Raw genomic sequence first — 16,785 nt, 5'->3', positions numbered from 1 at the left:
ACTGCTTTTAAAGCCTGCTTTATTACTATATTCAACAAATATTTTGCATTGTTTTATTAATGTATTTATTAATGCATTTATTATCGTTGAAATTTGTACACCGCTGTACAGAGCTCAAGGCAGTTCACAATATAATATATAAACTGCTTAGAGATTATTATGATTTGATTAAGCGGTATATAAATCTTGCTAAGTAAATGAAATAAAGAAATAGCAAACACACACTTCACCTGGTCACAGTCCTTCCCACTACGAAGATGTACTGTAATTCTGTTTACATTAGCATAGTTCTTTCTAAATTTGCATCTATAAATATACATTAGCATATGCAACTTGTACACAAACCCATGCCAAATCTCATTCTCTTCTGTGGTGATCAGTGCTGGATTTACGTATAAGCGAAACAAGCTATAGCTTAGGGCCCCACTCTCTTGGGCCCCCCCCAAAAAAAGTTAAAGGGGAAAAAACCCCTGGATGTACATTTCCAAAATATAAGATAAAAAACAAACAAAATCAAACCTATATACAGCAACAGTGTTTTGTGTTGTGTAGGCTCCTATAAAGTAAGTAATGAGCCCCGCCAACTAGCCTGCTCCCTAAAATATCACTGGTTTGCTCATTTTTAATATAGTAAAGGTAAATGGACCCCTGACCATTAGGTCCAGTCGTGGCCGACTCTGGGGTTGCGGCGCTCATCTCGCTTTATTGGCTGAGGGAGCTGGCATACAGCTTCCGGGTCATGTGGCCAGCATGACTAAGCCGCTTCTGGTGAACCAGAACAGCGCACGGAAACGCCGTTTCCCTTCCCACCAGAGTGGTACCTATTTATCTACTTGCACTTTGATGTGTTTTCGAACTGCTAGGTTGGCAGGAGCAGGGACTGAGCAACGGGAGCTCACCCCATCACGGGGATTCGAACCGCCGACCTTCTGATCGGCAAGTCCTAGGCTTTGTGGTTTAACCCACGGTGCCCTTTTTAATATACTTCTTCTTAATTGTATTTCAGTTCAACAATTACTTTGATAAAATACATATTCTGTTACGTGCAAGTGACTTTAGATACCTATTAGGTCCATAAATTACCAAGTAGCATATATTCAACACAAAAAAACAGCAACAACTTGTTGTTGACAAAGGACAGCTGGACATATAAAGGGCCCCATTACCTTCAGTAGCTTAGGGCCTCCTCAAACCTAAATCCGGCCCTGGTGGTGATGCTGATTATGGGCTTCCTATGGACAAGTGATTGGCTGTTGTGAGAACAGGCCGTTGTTCTTATGTTCTTCTGTGTAAGGGGCATCCTAGCCAATGTGGATAAGCAACTGCTTTTCTTTGTCTTGTTTTTCCCCAGACATCCCGTTATCTGGACCTTCTCAGAGCTTGGCTGCAGAGTTTGCCAAAGCTGCAGAACAGTTGAAGAAGGAATCTGTGGATATCCGATTTGGCAAAGTGGATGTGACCGATCAGAAAGACTTAAAAAAGGAATTCGGCATCCTGGAATATCCGACCCTGAAGTTTTTTGTAGACGGTGACAGGAAAAACCCCGTTGATTGCAAAGGTAAACCCATACGCAGCTGCAAATATGCCTGTTTGCTCACAAGGGGGAGCTTGTGCCCAGCTCTCAAGCATACAACGGAATCATTTCAAAACTTAATAAATTTGAGCACATGCAAGGGTGTTGAATAAGGACAGGGGCATTTAGGGCTGGGTGGAAAGGGGTGGGAGGGAGACAGTTTCACAAAACACTTCACCCCCCACAAAATATGCCCACTGCATTGGGAACAGTTGGGTTGTGTGTGTCTATGAAATGGAATGAAAATGCTCACTTTTCATAGCAGGGACATAAATCTTTGCTCACAAAAAGCACACTCTGAACATGTCGTCTGCCAGCATCACCAGATGCCAGCATACTCCAGAGATGGGGAACTCCTGGCCCTTCGGAGGTTGTTAGTGTTGGAATGAGGAGAGGGGGGAATGAAACACAGTGGCTGCAATCTCCATACTGCAACATTTTGTTGCAGGGTCTCATTTGGTCAAATCTTTAAAAACCGCTGTGGCGATCGCACAGGGCCCCTGGACGTTTGATGGTCTATTGACCCTGTGCCACCACTGCGATTGCTTTTTCCGCTGCCACCACCCCGTATCTCACAGGGACACACGGAGTCCAGACAGTTGTTAACATAAACAAATAATCAAGTTTATTGTTAAGTGCAGGAACAAGCTTGTGGTTTCAGTTAGTTTTTCTTGACAGTTTCTTAATCTTAGTTCCTAACAACTTCAAACTGATTATCCCCAACTATCTATCTGACTCCACCTAACAATTCCTCTCTCTCTCTCACAATACAACTCTACCAACCCACACCTAATCCTCCCCTCTTCCCTCTTCAACTCCCAAACCGCAACTGACTTTCAAAACCTCCCACTCTAACTTTTACTCCCCCCTTGCATTCCCACTGGCCAATCACATTCTCACTCATTTAACCCTTTCCTAATGACCCACCTAGGAGGCAAACGCCACAGCCGCTTTCAACTTAAGCAGATGGATTTTCAGGAGTTAAAACTTTGGATCCCTTGCCACTGGGGAAAGCTCAGCTTCAGCACTGAACAGCTCATGCACTGCTTCTCAGCACCTTTTTATTTCCCCTTTTGTTTAGCAGAAAAACATATGGGTTTTGCTTCTGACACCTAATTCAATTAGGCAGCCTGCTCAATAAGCTGTGGAATGATCCTGAAATCATTCTGGATTAAATTGCTAGTCGATATTTTGTGCAGGGTTGGGGCGTGGGCTGAACGGTGTTTTCCAGATTTGCCATGTAAATCACATCAGGACGTGCTCTTTTCGGGGTTTTCTTTAAATAATAATAATAAAAAAGAGAGTGTCTTGACCTGAACAAACCTGAACAGACGCGAAAGCTGGTGATTAGGCAGCTAATTGGCAGCACATCCAATTACACAGGAAAGGCACAATCGTGCATTAGTTAAGCCAGGAATGGGGAACCTATTTCAGCCCACGGATCACGTTTCCTTCTGGGCAATCTTCTGTGGGACACATGCCATGCCAGTGGTGGGAGGAGTCAGAGTTAAAAGTGGGCGGAGCAATGAATGTGAGTATTTACATTTAGACTCATTTCTACACCCCCCCCTCTCCCTATCTTCTGCCTCTGAAGCAACCAACCAACAGGCACTGTTAGAGTTCAGTGACATATTCCAGCCAGGCAAAAACACTCAAGGGTGCAAAACAGGACCTGTGAGAGGTGGGACAGTCCTGAGGGCCAGATAGAGAGATCTGGAGGCCGCATTCAGACTCCTGGTCTGAGGTTCCCCACTTCTCAGTTAAACTCTCTTAAGGTGTTCTGTTTGGATGTGTGAAAGGGCAAGTCGGGACATGTGGGACATTGGGCCCCATCTGTATCACACATTTAAAGCACTCACATGCCACTTTAAACAGCCATGGCTGCCCCAAAGAATCCTGGGAATTGTAGTTTGTGAAGGGTGCTGAGGATTATAAGGAGATCCACTATTCGCCTCACAGAACTACATTTACTAGTGTCCTGTGGGAAAGAGGGATTGATTGTTTAATGATTCTGGTGATTGTGTCATTCTTGCTAATAAACCTGTTGATTCTTCTTCTTCTTCTCTTTTTTTTACAGGAGTTAGAGAAGCTTCTGCCTTCATTACATGGGTCAGGAGGCAAATAGGACTCAGTACCGTACTTCTTAATAGCACAGACCAGGCCAAAACGTTCATAGACTCTGATGATTTGGTGGTGATTGGCTTTTTTAAGGTAAACTATTGTGGATGGGAATTAATGTGATGTAGCAGCAAAAAGAGCTAATGCAATTCTAGGCTGCATTGACAATGGTGTAGTGTTCAGATCAAGGGAAATAATAGTACAGTGGTACCTCGGGTTAAGTACTTAATTCGTTCCGGAGGTCCATTCTTAGTGTAGTTTAATATGTTTAGGTTGTGTTTTGTATTGTTTATATATTGTATTGTATTGGTTTTTTCCTTTTTTGGTTTTTTCTCTTTTCTCTTTTTTCTTTTTCTTTTCCTTTTGTGTAATCTTTAAAAGTAATAAATATTATTTTGGAGTACCATGAAATTTAGCAAAAAACAACAACATAATAACATCTGAGGTCCTAAACTGCAGCTGATTTAACCTGTGTGCAAATTCAGCCCTGAGTTTCACGTTGCGTCCTGTTGTTCATGTGTAACTCTTAGATGACTTTAAAGGAGGCTTAGACAAATTCATGAAAGATGGGGCTATCAGTGGCTATGAAGCGTGATGGCGATACTCTGCCTCCATGGTCAGAGGCAGAAATGCTTCCGAAGACCAGTTGCTGGAAGCTGTAGGAGGACAGAGGGCTCTTGTGGGTTTCCTACACACATCTGGTTGGCCAATGTGAGAACAGGATGCTGTACTAGATAGGCTACTGGACTGGCCCAGCAGGGCTTCTCTTATGTTTTTCTCCCCTCCCCCCTCCCATATACAGAGCCTTCAAGGTGAAGCTGTGGAGGTTTTCTATGATTCTGCAAGAGATGTCCCTGAACTTCCGTTTGGAGTAACAGCCAGTGAAGAGGTTTTTGCTGACTTTGGCATCAGAGAAGACATGGTGGTTGTGTTCCAAAAGGTATTATTAACACGTGTATCATATATGCTAACGTTAAACTCATTCTCCAGTGGGATCCCTATGTAGTGGAAACAGTGCAGAAATACATTATATGTACAGTGGTGCCTCGCAAGACGAAATTAATTCGTTCTGCGAGTTTTCTCGTCTAGCGAATTTTTCGTCTTGCGAAGCACGGAACTGCACCTCTTCAAGCAATGCACCCTGGGTATTAACAGTTTTAAGAAAAAGGAAACAAACTTGCAAGACGTTTTCGTCTTGCGAAGCAAGCCCATAGGGAAATTCATCTTGCGAAGCAACTCAAAAAATGAAAAACTCTTTCGTCTTGTGAGTTTTTCGTCTTACGAGGCATTCGTCTTGCGAGGTACCACTGTATAAGAAGCTGTAAGGGAATAGGGACAGGCCAGCAGCTTTTGGTTCTCCTCTTCTTGAACAATGTGGTGTAGTGATTAAGAGCAGTGGACTCGTAATCTGGTGAACTGGGTTTGATTCACTGCTTCTCTACATGCACATGCAGCTGCTGAGTGACCTTGGGCCAGTCACACTTCTCTGAAGTCTCTCAGCCTCACTCACCTCACAGAGTGTTTTTAGTGGGGGAGGAAGGGAAAAGAGATTGTTAGCCGCTTTGAGACTCCTTCAGGTAGTGATAAAGCGGGATATCAAATCCAAACTCTTATTATTATTCTTTCCAGCTTCTTGTTACAAGAACTCCATTATGGTCTTGGTGTCTGGACTTGTTGTTTTCCTTCAAACTCCCAATTTCCTTTCCTTTTGTGCTATGTCTTTTATATTTGAAGCCTGAGGTGATATTTTGTGATCTCCTCACAGAGCCTTTTCCTTTGCTGGAGTGAAATGCTTCAACTAAATAGCTGGATAAAATGAGAGAAGTGCAATGTTTTCACATTAGTGGAAACGGCCTCTGCTACCTGTCAAGTGATTAAACACAGCCATTATGCTTTGACCGATGGAAAAATGTTGTGGCTCTTTAAAAAAATGAGATGACTGTGTTGGATGGAAGTTGTGGTCCAGGACACCCTAGGGCTTCAGACATGGGACATTCCAAGCCCCAGCTGGAGAGGCCGAGGATTAAAACTGGGACCTTCTGCACACAAAGCAGATGGTTATCAAAGAATTGTAGAGTTGGAAGGGATCCCAAGGGTCATCTAGTCCAACCCCCTGCAATGAAGGAATCCTAGCCCCAGCCGTCCCTGGGTGGGCTTGAACCACCAACCTTCTGGTTAGCAGCCAAACACACTGACTCATTGCGCCACAGGAGGGCAGCCATTTTTCAAACATCATTTCTCAAAAGGCACAAGGCAGCAACTGAATCCAACGATTCGCCCTCCCCGTGTGAATGTTAACAGGGAATGTGGCCCGCTTTATTGTTAAATCGAATATTTCTTGTGCTCCAGGGAAAGCCCGTTCATAATGAAGCATCCGAAGAAGGCAAACTGAACAAAGTGGACCTTACTGGATTAATAAAAACATTCACCATGGATTTAGTCATAGAGTATAATCTTGAGGTGAGTTTGGAGCTGCCTGAGTGGTTGGAGTCTCAGATTAGGATTGGGGAGACCTGAGTTTGGGTCTCTACTCGATCATTAGGCTCCCTGGATGATCCGGGGCCATTCTCTATGACTGAGGGTACACTGGGATGAGTGGGTCTGTGCCCCATTTTCCCTAATAGCCCAGACTTCTCTGCTCAGCTCAATACAGTGGTACCTCGGGTTGAGAACTTAATTCGTTCCGAAGGTCCGTTCTTAACCTGAAACTGTTCTTAACCTGAAGCACCACTTACGTAATGGGGCCTCCTGCTGCAGCTGCGATTTCTGTTCTCATCCTGAAGCAAAGTTCTTAACCCAAGGTACTATTTCTGGGTTAGCAGAGTCTGTAACCTGAAGCGTATGTAACCTGAGGTACCACTGTATTCTCTACAGCAGGGATGTGAGCTGCTTCTATCTCCCTCTCCTAGTAAATGCTCCAGCTCCCAATTACAGTGGTACCTCTGGTTAAGTACTTAATTTGTTCCAGAGGTCCGTTCTTAACCTGAAGCTGTTCTTAACCTGAAGCACCACTTTAGCTAACGGGGCCTCCTGCTGCCACCACGCCGCCAGAGCACGATTTCTGTTCTCATCCTGAAGCAAAGTTCTTAACCTGAGGTACTATTTCTGGGTTAGCGGAGTCTGTACCCTGAAGCATATGTAACCTGAAGCATATGTAACCTGAGGTACCACTGTACTAGAATATCTCCAACAAGAAACTTTGAAATGGTCCCACAGACTTGCTGCCTCTGAATGGGGCAGTAAAGAATTCAGGTTCATTCATTTCATCAGGTCTACTCTAAGTAGGGCTTAGCTGACTACAACCCTCAGTCTCTTTCTGGATTGTGACCTTCATTGCCAGGTTTCTGTGAGCTCTGATGTTTTGTTTTCCAGACATCTGTGAAGATTTTTGACGTGCCCGTTGAAAATCACATTGTTCTCTTCATGGCCAAGAGCGCTGACACGTTTGGCTCAGCTTATGACAATTATACATCTGCTGCCTCGGAATTCAGAGGGAAGGTTGGTATCATGTCATTTTCTGGAGTTCTCCTGGATTGCAAATATTGGATGTCAGAGTGCTGAGGACATTGTAGATGTTTGCTTTCCTGGGATCGTCTCGCAAGCCTAGATTCAAATGCAGTTCCAAAGGCAGTCTGTAAGTGACGGACTGGGGGCAAGCAGCCGTGCAATATGAGAAATAGCCCCAGTCATATAGTTGTTTATAGGTTTGACATCTGACAGGAGGGTGTTCCACAGGGCGGGTGCCACTACTGAGAAGGCCCTCTGCTTGGTTCCCTGTGGTAGATATTTTATTCATTTATTTACACATTTATAACTTGCACTTTCATACAAATATATCAATGAAATATACAACAAAAAGCATCCATAAAGATATCATTTTAAACATGCGTGTTGAAGTTTTTTCTACAATCAAATAGTATATTTTTTAAATGAAATAAATAAATAAATAAATTGTTGTTATTGTTATTTGAATTTCTATACCGCTTTTCACTTGAGGATCACAGAGCAGTTCACAATAAAGTAAAGTAAAGAAAAGTAAAGTAAAGAAAAGAAAAGATCAGTCTTCAGGCACCGTCTAGGACAGCCATTTTGAGGCCCTAAATGCTGCTGGATTACAATCTGCACTGTCCCCAGCCAGAATTGCCAATGGTCAGGGATGATGGGAGTTATAATCAGAACAATGTCTGGGGGCCCAAGGTGGGAAACTGTTCTGGGATGTAAGGGGGTAGAAATATTTCTTGCTTCTTTTATTCTTCAGATCATGTTCATCTTTGTGGATACTGATGAAACCAGAAATGGCCGTGTGATTGAGTACTTCCGGGTAACAGAGGTAGAAGTCCCTTCCGTTCAAATCCTGAACTTGACAAGTAATGTCAAGTACAAGATGCCTGCAGATGAAGTGACCCCGGAGAATCTACGACGCTTCTGCCGGAACTACTTAGAAGGAAAAGCAAAGGTGAGCTTTTGGGATGGAAGCAAACAGGGTCACGCTTTTCATTTGGTATACCATGGCAAAGAATTTGTCGGTTTCATTGTCTGGCTCCTATTGAGCCTCACAAGTGAATCAATTGCTTTTTTTTGCGGTGTTTTATTAATGTGCATGTATAGTTAAAGTTAAACCACTCTAGAAATTGTAATGTTGATGGCAGTTGATGATTGGTGGGTTCTTTGGCTAGCAGCCAAAGGGAGCCTGTAAAATGCAGGCTTTTCTCTCTCTCACCCATCTGGGGAGAAAATGCTTTGCCAACTCTATGATCAACGCTCCCCACAGCACTGAGCGTAGGGCTAGCAATGCCCCTTGTGCTGTGGTTCCCAGGCATTCACCCACCAGCAATAATAGTGCTGTGTCAAATTTGGCCCACGAGGCTGATCCTGATAAGGGTTTGGTTTGTGGAGCCAAAACAGTTCCCCACCATTGCACTAAACCCTGCTGTCTTTTAGCTATAGTCTCATAATTTTTCTTTGCTGTTTCCTTCAGAGTTGCCTTACTTCTTTTTTAAAAATGCTGTTGTTGCTTGCTTGGTTGGTTGGTTGGTTGGTTTCAAAGCCACTTCTGCCTTAAGGAGGAGGTGGGGTTGCGGGCACTCATGATCCCTTCACATGCGCAGGGGTGTGGTCAGCCCTGCACGATTGGGGAGATTCCCAGCTGCGTCACTGCCCAGACAACCAATCCAAGTGGTCTGGGGGTGTGGCCTGCTTGATTTAAGCAGGACGCAATAGGAAGCTCTCCCCTTTTCATGCTTCCAGCTGCTCCAGTTTTCCCACCCTCCTGCCCTTTAGGATTTTTCATCTCTTTTGACCTTGCTGTGGACTCTGGTTGGTTGCTGTTGAAGGGCCTGGTAGGACTTTTTCCCCTTCGCAAATTGGCACCAGCCACTTGGTTTTCGCCTACCTCATAGCAAATCATCACAACTTTGTAAGGTTTGGTGGTTAGGCATTGGAATATTGCTGAAGAAGAGGGGAGGGGAGGTAGCGCCATCACCTCCCCCACACATTGAAGGGTATTCCATTAAAGGATTCCGGGGAGGGGGGGTCACCCTGTCCAAAGCCTGGAGAGGCTAGGGCCTAAGGCATGACCCCTATCGGTGACCCCGGGGGAGCTCCTAGTTGATGTGCATCAGCAGGACTCCCCCTTACTGGTGGTTAACCCTTTCCGGACTCCCTGCAGATGGGCAGGAGTCAGATACAGTCAGTTAGGTCCAGTGCCTAAGCCAATACTGCTCACAATATGTAACCAATAAAGTTGTGGCCTTTTTTAGCCCATTAACCTAAAATACTGCCGTCAAGTGTCTTTATTCAACGGGGGGGGGGGGAGTCGGGACCTTGCCACGCAACAAGCCTTTCCCAGACATGTACTTTTAATATGTACATTTGTCTTTAATATCTGCTGAGTTTATCTCTGTCTTGATCATTTTATTATGTCTGCTGTTTTTAAAGTCTGTCTTGCTTTTGCTCTTTTTAATCAATATTGCCGCGTTATGTGAACTGCCTATATATTTTGATGAAGTGGTATATAAATCTTGATAAGGAACTATATAAATCCTCAGCCAGAGTTTGAGATGAGTGGAATGCCAGGTGGAGCTACCTCTTGAGATATGGTTCAATAATATTTGGGATATTGCTGGTTCGGAATGACTAACTGGGCTCAGAAGAATTGCAGATGGGGTTATAAAAGAAAACACCTTTGATGAAACCTGGTTTCCCTTTTTTTCATATGTAAGGGGAAAAGAAAGTAAAGTTCTTCCACCATCTTCACAAACCTTTCTATGGAGAACCTGTATGGCCTGCCAATGTTTTGTTGTTGTTGTTGTTGTTGTTTAGTCGCTTAGTCATGTCCAACTGTTCGTGACCCCATGGACCAGAGCATGCCAGGCACTTCTGTCTTCCACTGCCTCCCGCAGTTTGGTCAAACTCATGCTGGTAGCTTTGAGAACACTATCCAACCATCTCATCCTCTGTCATCCCCTTCTCCTTGTGCCCTCCATCTTTCCCAACATCAGGGTCTTTTCCAGGGAGTCTTCTCTTCTCATGAGGTGGCCAAAGTATTGGAGCCTCAGCTTCACAATCTGTCCTTCCAGTGAGCACTCACGGCTGGTTTCCTTAAGAATGGATAGATTTGATCTTGCAGTCCATGGGACTCTCAAGAGTCTCCTCCAGCACCATAATTCAAAAGCATCAATTCTTCGGCGATCAGCCTTCTTTATGGTTCAGCTCTCACTACTGGGAAAATCATACATCACTACTGGGAAAATCATAGCTTTTACTATATGGACCTTTGTTGGCAAGGTGATGTCTCTTCTTTGTTTTAAAACCAATGTTTTAAAACCATGTAAATTGATGCCATGGTTTTGATGCTTTGTTCTTTGCTGTGACTGCATTGTATAGTGCATTTTGGTTTAAGATGAGTGGAATGCCAGACATATTGAATCAGAAGATGCTGAGGGAACAGAGTAGAAGGAAATCCGAAGAATCGGTAGAAGAAGGTTGGAAGAAATTTAAAGACTATCTACAGAAACACTGTAAAATTAAGGCATGTTAGAAGGATGCTGGAATGAAGTTATGTGGTTTTAGCAGTAATGTTATAAAGGAGTATGTAAAAATGGGTTGTTAACAGGTGAGAATGTAAAGTTATGACATATTAAGATAAATGATTAAGATAAAAACAAAGATGGAAAGGATTTGCTGAATTAAGTAATTGAACTAGAATACAAAAAGGGAGGTGTGAGGAGGTCAAGGAAACAAGTAAATGAAAGATAAGATATGGAAAAATTGATTTGTTTTTAATTGTTTTTATTTTTCAGTATTTTGTATTTTTTGTTTTATTATTTTTTCTTATTTTTGTAATTTTTTGAAACTTCAATAAATATTACTTTTTTAAAAAAAACAGAGTAGAAGGAAATCCACTCCCTATTCCGTACATGGTTGGGGAAGGTGCCTTACAACAGGGAAGGGACATAGCTCAGTAGCTGAGCATTAGTCTTGTATGCAGAGGTTCAATCCCCAGATTCAATCCCTACCATCTCCAGGTAGAGCTTGGACTCTGCCTGAAACCCTGGTGAGCTGCTGCTAGTCAGGGTAGACAATACTGAACTAGATGGAGCGAAGGTCGACTCAGAATTTCATCAAGGGCCATGGAGTGATAGAGCATCTATTCTGTATACAGTGGTACCTCTAGTTAAGTACTTAATTCGTTCCGGAGGTCCATTCTTAACCTGAAACTGTTCTTAACCTGAAGCACCACTTTAGCAAATGGGGCCTCCCGCTGCCGCTGCGCCGCTACCGTGCGATATCTGTTCTCATCCTGAAGCAAAGTTCTTAACCTGAAGCACTATTTCTGGGTTAGCGGAGTCTGTAACCTGAAGCGTATGTAACTTGAGGTACCACTGTACAGATGGTCTCAGGGCGAGTCCTCAGCATCTCCCAGTAAGTCTGAGAATGTCCTCTGCCTGAAATACTATAGATCAGGGGTCAGCAAACTTTTTCAGCAGGGGGCCAGTCCACTGTCCCTCAGACCTTGTGGGGGGCCAGACTATATTCAGAAGGGAAAAAATGAACGAATTCCTATGCCCCACAAATAACCCAGAGATGCATTTTAAATAAAAGCACAGATTCCACTCATGTAAAAACACGCTGATTCCCAGACCATCCGCAGGCCGGATTTAGAAGGCTATTGGGCCAGATCCGGCCCCCGGGCCTTAGTTTGCCTACCTATGCTATAGATGGACCCATGGCTTGACTCAGTATAAAGTATCATCCTATGTCCCTGGGATTTTGACAAATTGCTCTACTGTAGTGAGTAGTTCTGCTCTCCTGCTATGGGACAAAGCAGACAGCTGGTAATTAAAGTGAAAGGGAACATGTGGCCAGCCAGATAAGCCTCACCAAGGACTTTTAGCAAAGAGAGCCACTTAACCACCCAGCACAGCTTCAAAGATGAGCCCCTGTTGACATCCGTCCTTATCTCTTTCCCCCTTATTAGCCACATAAATCCAGCGAGGAAATCCAAGAAGGCTGGGATAAGAAGCCGGTGAAAGTGCTGGTTGGGAGCAACTTTGACCGGGTTGTCTTTAATAAGAAGAACCACGTGTTTGTCCTGTTCTGTGAGTATCACTTGCGCTTCTGAAGAGGAGACTCTGGTGGATGAGCTCTCACAGGGAAAGAATTACTTGATTTGATTGAAGACAGCAGCAGAGTGGCACACTGAGCTGATATGGAGTCAGCTTGTGTATGTTCAAGCAAATGCTGCTAGTTTAAATTTGCCTGCAGCGGAAACAGTTTTCACTCCCATGGCGCACATTTCATGCACACTTGGACCACTTTAACAGTCATGGAGGATCCTGGGAACTGTAGTTTGTTTAGGCTGCTGACCTCACAGAGCTACAATCCCAGCACCTTTAGCAAACTACAGTTCACAGGATTCCCCTTTGAAAGTTTTTTTTTAAATTAAAAAAAAACTTGCCAGTGCATCCCAATACCTCTCTTTTGTTTCTCAGTAGTCTAACTTCGCAGGTGGTGCTGTGAGTTAAACCCCAGAGCCTAGGACTTGCTGATCAGAAGGTCAGCGGTTCGAATTCCCACGACGGGGTGAGCTCCCATTGTTCGGTCCCTGCTTCTGCCAACCTAGCAGTTTGAAAGCACGTCAAAGTGCAAGTAGATAAATAGGTACCGCTCTGGCAGGAAGGTAAACGCCGTTTCCATGAGCTGCTCTGGTTTCACCAGAATCAGCTTAGTCATGCTGGCCACATGAGCTGAAAGCTGTACACCAGCTCCCTCGGCCAATAAAGTGAGATGAGTGCCGCAACCCCAGAGTCGGCCACGACTGGACCTAATGGTCAGGGGTCCCTTTACCTTTACCTTTAGTCTAACTTTGGCTATAGTTCTGTCAGCACTCACTAGCTGACTGCATCATTAGAAGGTGTTATAAGTTCCAGGACCACCACTATTTATTTATTTATTTATTTATTTATTTTAAAATGGCATATTCTTGGTTTTTGATCCCAGATGCACCCTGGTCTCGCGCCTGCCAAAAACTGCTACCTGTATGGGACGAATTTGGCAAGTTGTATGAAAGCCGGAAAAATGTTGTCATTGCCAAAATAGACTTCACGGCAAATGACATTCTGTTAATCAACCTGGAACGGTACCCCTTCTTCAGGTACTTTCCTGCAGGATCTGAAACGGAGGTGAGATGTTTTCCACCCCCATTGGGTACTTATGGGTAATGGATGTCTTGTGATGAAATGGGGGGGGGGTGCAATTCTAGCAGCAAGCAAGGGTGTTCTGTGGACTCAAAAGCAAAGGAAAACTACATTTCTTGCTGTTACCATGCATGAATCATGGAGAAACCGACACACACATCTGCAGAAAGATAGGGGAGTAGCAACACTTTCCAATTATATTTGTGGGTGAGTCAGAGCTAGGGTTGCCATACGTCTGGAATTTCCTGGAAATATCTGGAATACTGTTGTCCAGGAAAATCCATGTCAACCCATGTCAAAGCTCAACAACTCCTCTGTCTGGATTTTCACTGTTTGGTAGCCCTAGTCAGAGCACACCCACTGGTGTGAATGAAATTTAGCTGGCAGATGGGTCAAAAAGCTACGGTTCCATAATGCAGCAGGTATTGCAATGTGAAAAACATTAGAAAATAGGACAGAAGCACTAGCATTATATTCAGGAAATGAATTCAGCATTCCCTCACATCTGAATGGGCACTTAATATCTCAAGCAATGCTTGAAACGTTTCTGGGTGCAACAGAAACTTCTGGCACCTTCTTCCTGATTACGTTTCAGACCCACCATTCTCTTGTGCTTTTCAAAAAAACAACAACCATGGAATTAGTCTTACAACAAAGGAGGTCACAAATAATAAAAAATACATCAAACAAATGGGTGTGCGCCACCATTTGGATGGATAATCTAACTGAAGTGAGAACATCACCTCTGGAGCCAAGTAATTCAATTCAATGGCACTCTTTTATAATTAAGACATTACTCAGGTTTTCATTTCCCCCCCTGCTCTCTCCCCCTATTCCCCACACATAAATTACATTCAAAGACATTTGTCCTCATTTAATCTCTTAGGAAGGTAATGCTGTGTGTGCATGCCCAGATCCTAATGAACCCAAGAGGGAGCCCTGAGCATTTAGGTGGCATAAAAATGTGTCTGTTTACAGAAGCCTGGGGCATTTGGTTCTTTTTGGAATATAAATGCATTTCCTTTTCTTGTTTTGCCTTGCTCCTGGCCTGATGTGTTTTCACCCTCTAGGAATACTAATTGAGAAGGTTGGCAGCTGGGATGTGTTGCCATTAGTTCTCTCAATTGGCCATGCACTGGAATAAAATAATCAAATCACAGATTTGGAGGGTGGGGGCAGGACTTGTATGCCACTGGGTCCAATTTCCGGCTTGATGCTGGCAGTCCAGAGTAGAGATGTAAAATTTCCGGAAATTTTGAAGCCATGAGGAAAAAACGTTTCCCACCGGGAAAAAAGGAAATTTTGGAAATTTTGGGAAAAAAAATTAAGTGTGGAGTAGTTTTACAAATTGCGTGAAACACAGTGTAGATAAAAATATTATGCTTGCAATAAAACAGGTAACCACCCCCTTTCCCTCAAAAGCAAGGAAAAAAGCAAGAAACCATCAACATAAAAAATAATCAGATTTGCCCCTTAGCACGAACAGCAAATAAAGTTAAGGTCCACCTCAGTATTTAAGCTCCATAAAAGGTCTACAGGTTTTTCCAGTTTTTTCCCCAAGGCCATTTTTTCCAGGAAAAATTGGGGGGGGGGGGGAATAGTGTGTGGAATATTCAAACTATATCAAACTTTTTTTTTACATTTTTTCCAGAAAAAGGGGCTTGGGGGGGGAATGGGGGGAAAACCTGGTCCCCAATTTTCCCAGGCCTTCCCATCTCTAGTCCAGAGTGAGAGCATCCCCATCAAATTGATGTCCAGTCTGTTTGAATATTACTAGTGTAGAAGAGCCCCTCTCCTCCTCAATCAGTAATTGGTTTCATTATTGAACTGCTCCTGCCATCAAAAAAATAATCATAATGTTTAACCAAAATTTAGCCTGTAACTTAAATCTGAATAACAACAACCACCACCATGATCTACCCTATATTTTGGAAAGTTGTTTGTCTCTTTGTCCTGTAGGCATTTGGATACCTCTTAAGATATTGTAAGCAGTTTTCTTCATGGTAGTTCTTCAGATCAAAGAGCAGGTTTTTGTCTAAGTTCAGATTCACTTGGATGACATTTTGAATCAAGATATGAAATAAAAAACAATCCCATTAATTAAAACAGAAGATTCAGGTTGAGAGTTCAAGGGAAATGTCTTCAAAAGCCAGCAGAATGCCAATATGGATTGGGACCTTCATAAGCAATGGGACAATGGGATGTATCCAGCTAAGTCTACTTTGAGCAAAATTCATAAACCAAGTTAGTAATGTGCATTAACTTCAATGAGTCCACTCCAAGTACACAACCCAATATGTGTCTTAAAGGATGTCTGTAGGGCAAGCATGTAGCAAGTTGCCCTATGAATCTACAAAATAACAGACAATTCACTGTTCCATTCACCTCTCCCCTCTGTTTTTTCCTCCTCAAAGGTTGTCCCATACAAAGGCGAGCACAATCTCGATGGTTTTGCTAAATTCTTAGAAGAACAAATTAAGGCAAGAAAGAAGGTAAGGTATACATTTATGTTTAAAGGTGGTTTTAGCATTGTCTTGCACACAATTGATTCATGTACCCATGCCTCAAGAATCCTGTATTTGTGGATTCACAACGCAAAATTACCTGATCCACACTTCTTGGGCTAATGTGTGGCTCAGAACTTATAGCACAGTCCTAAGCATGTTGGCGCTGTGGGTTAAACCACAGAGCCTAGGACTTGCCGATCAGAAGGTCAGCGGTTCGAATCCCTGTGACAGGGTGAGCTCCCATTGCTCGGTCCCAGCTCCTGCCAACCTAGCAGTTCGAAAGCATGTCAAAGTGCAAGTAGATAAATAGGTACCGCTCCGGTGGGAAGGTAAACAGCGTTTCCGTTCACAGCTCTGGTTCGCCAGAAGCGGCTTAGTCATGCTGGCCACATGACCTGGAAGCTGTACGCTGGCTCCCTCCGCCAATAAAGCGAGATGAGCGCCACAACCCCAGAGTCGGCCACAACTGGACCTAATGGTCAGGGGTCCCTTTACCTTTACCTTAAGCATGTCTACTCAGAAGTAAGACTTCTTGAATCCAGTGGGGCCCATGTCCTTCACAGAAGGCCACTGGCCCACCCCCAAGTTGTAAGTCCAGCTTGGCCAGTTTGCTGCTTCTTCTAACGCTAACTTTGTCTTTGTTTCATAACTTACTTTTTTATATGATTGTTTATCAGGACTCATCCAAAGCCAAGAAAGAAGACCCTGAAAAGCAGAAGGAAAGAACTGTGCAAAAGGAAGAGCTGTAGGTTTTCCTTAAAGCACAGATAACATTGATTTTTGAAGGATGGTAGAGTTGTTTACAAGAATCTTGACCTGATCATGGGGATTTGGGAAGGTATTCAAAAAAATAAAGACAAGAGAAAGAAATGCACTGGTTTGATTGTGT

General features: G+C 43.5%; 1 protein-coding gene across 1 annotated transcript in view; it reads left to right on the top strand.

The window, feature by feature from the left end:
- PDILT (protein disulfide isomerase like, testis expressed) overlaps positions 1-16,785 on the top strand; it is a 26,003-nt gene extending 9,218 nt beyond the window's left edge. The window contains exons 2-11 of the mRNA XM_053366133.1: positions 1,352-1,558; positions 3,651-3,784; positions 4,494-4,631; positions 6,041-6,151; positions 7,064-7,189; positions 7,950-8,147; positions 12,171-12,291; positions 13,193-13,374; positions 15,804-15,881; positions 16,574-16,785. Of these exons, the coding sequence (XP_053222108.1) occupies positions 1,352-1,558; positions 3,651-3,784; positions 4,494-4,631; positions 6,041-6,151; positions 7,064-7,189; positions 7,950-8,147; positions 12,171-12,291; positions 13,193-13,374; positions 15,804-15,881; positions 16,574-16,645 (1,367 nt within the window). The 3' untranslated portion in view covers positions 16,646-16,785. The remainder of the gene's footprint in view (positions 1-1,351; positions 1,559-3,650; positions 3,785-4,493; positions 4,632-6,040; positions 6,152-7,063; positions 7,190-7,949; positions 8,148-12,170; positions 12,292-13,192; positions 13,375-15,803; positions 15,882-16,573) is intronic.

This window comes from Podarcis raffonei, chromosome 14 (genome assembly GCF_027172205.1).
Source record: "Podarcis raffonei isolate rPodRaf1 chromosome 14, rPodRaf1.pri, whole genome shotgun sequence".
Lineage (NCBI taxonomy): Eukaryota > Metazoa > Chordata > Lepidosauria > Squamata > Lacertidae > Podarcis > Podarcis raffonei.
The sequence above is the reverse complement of the archived record's forward strand: the minus strand, read 5'-3'. Positions and strand labels throughout refer to the sequence as shown.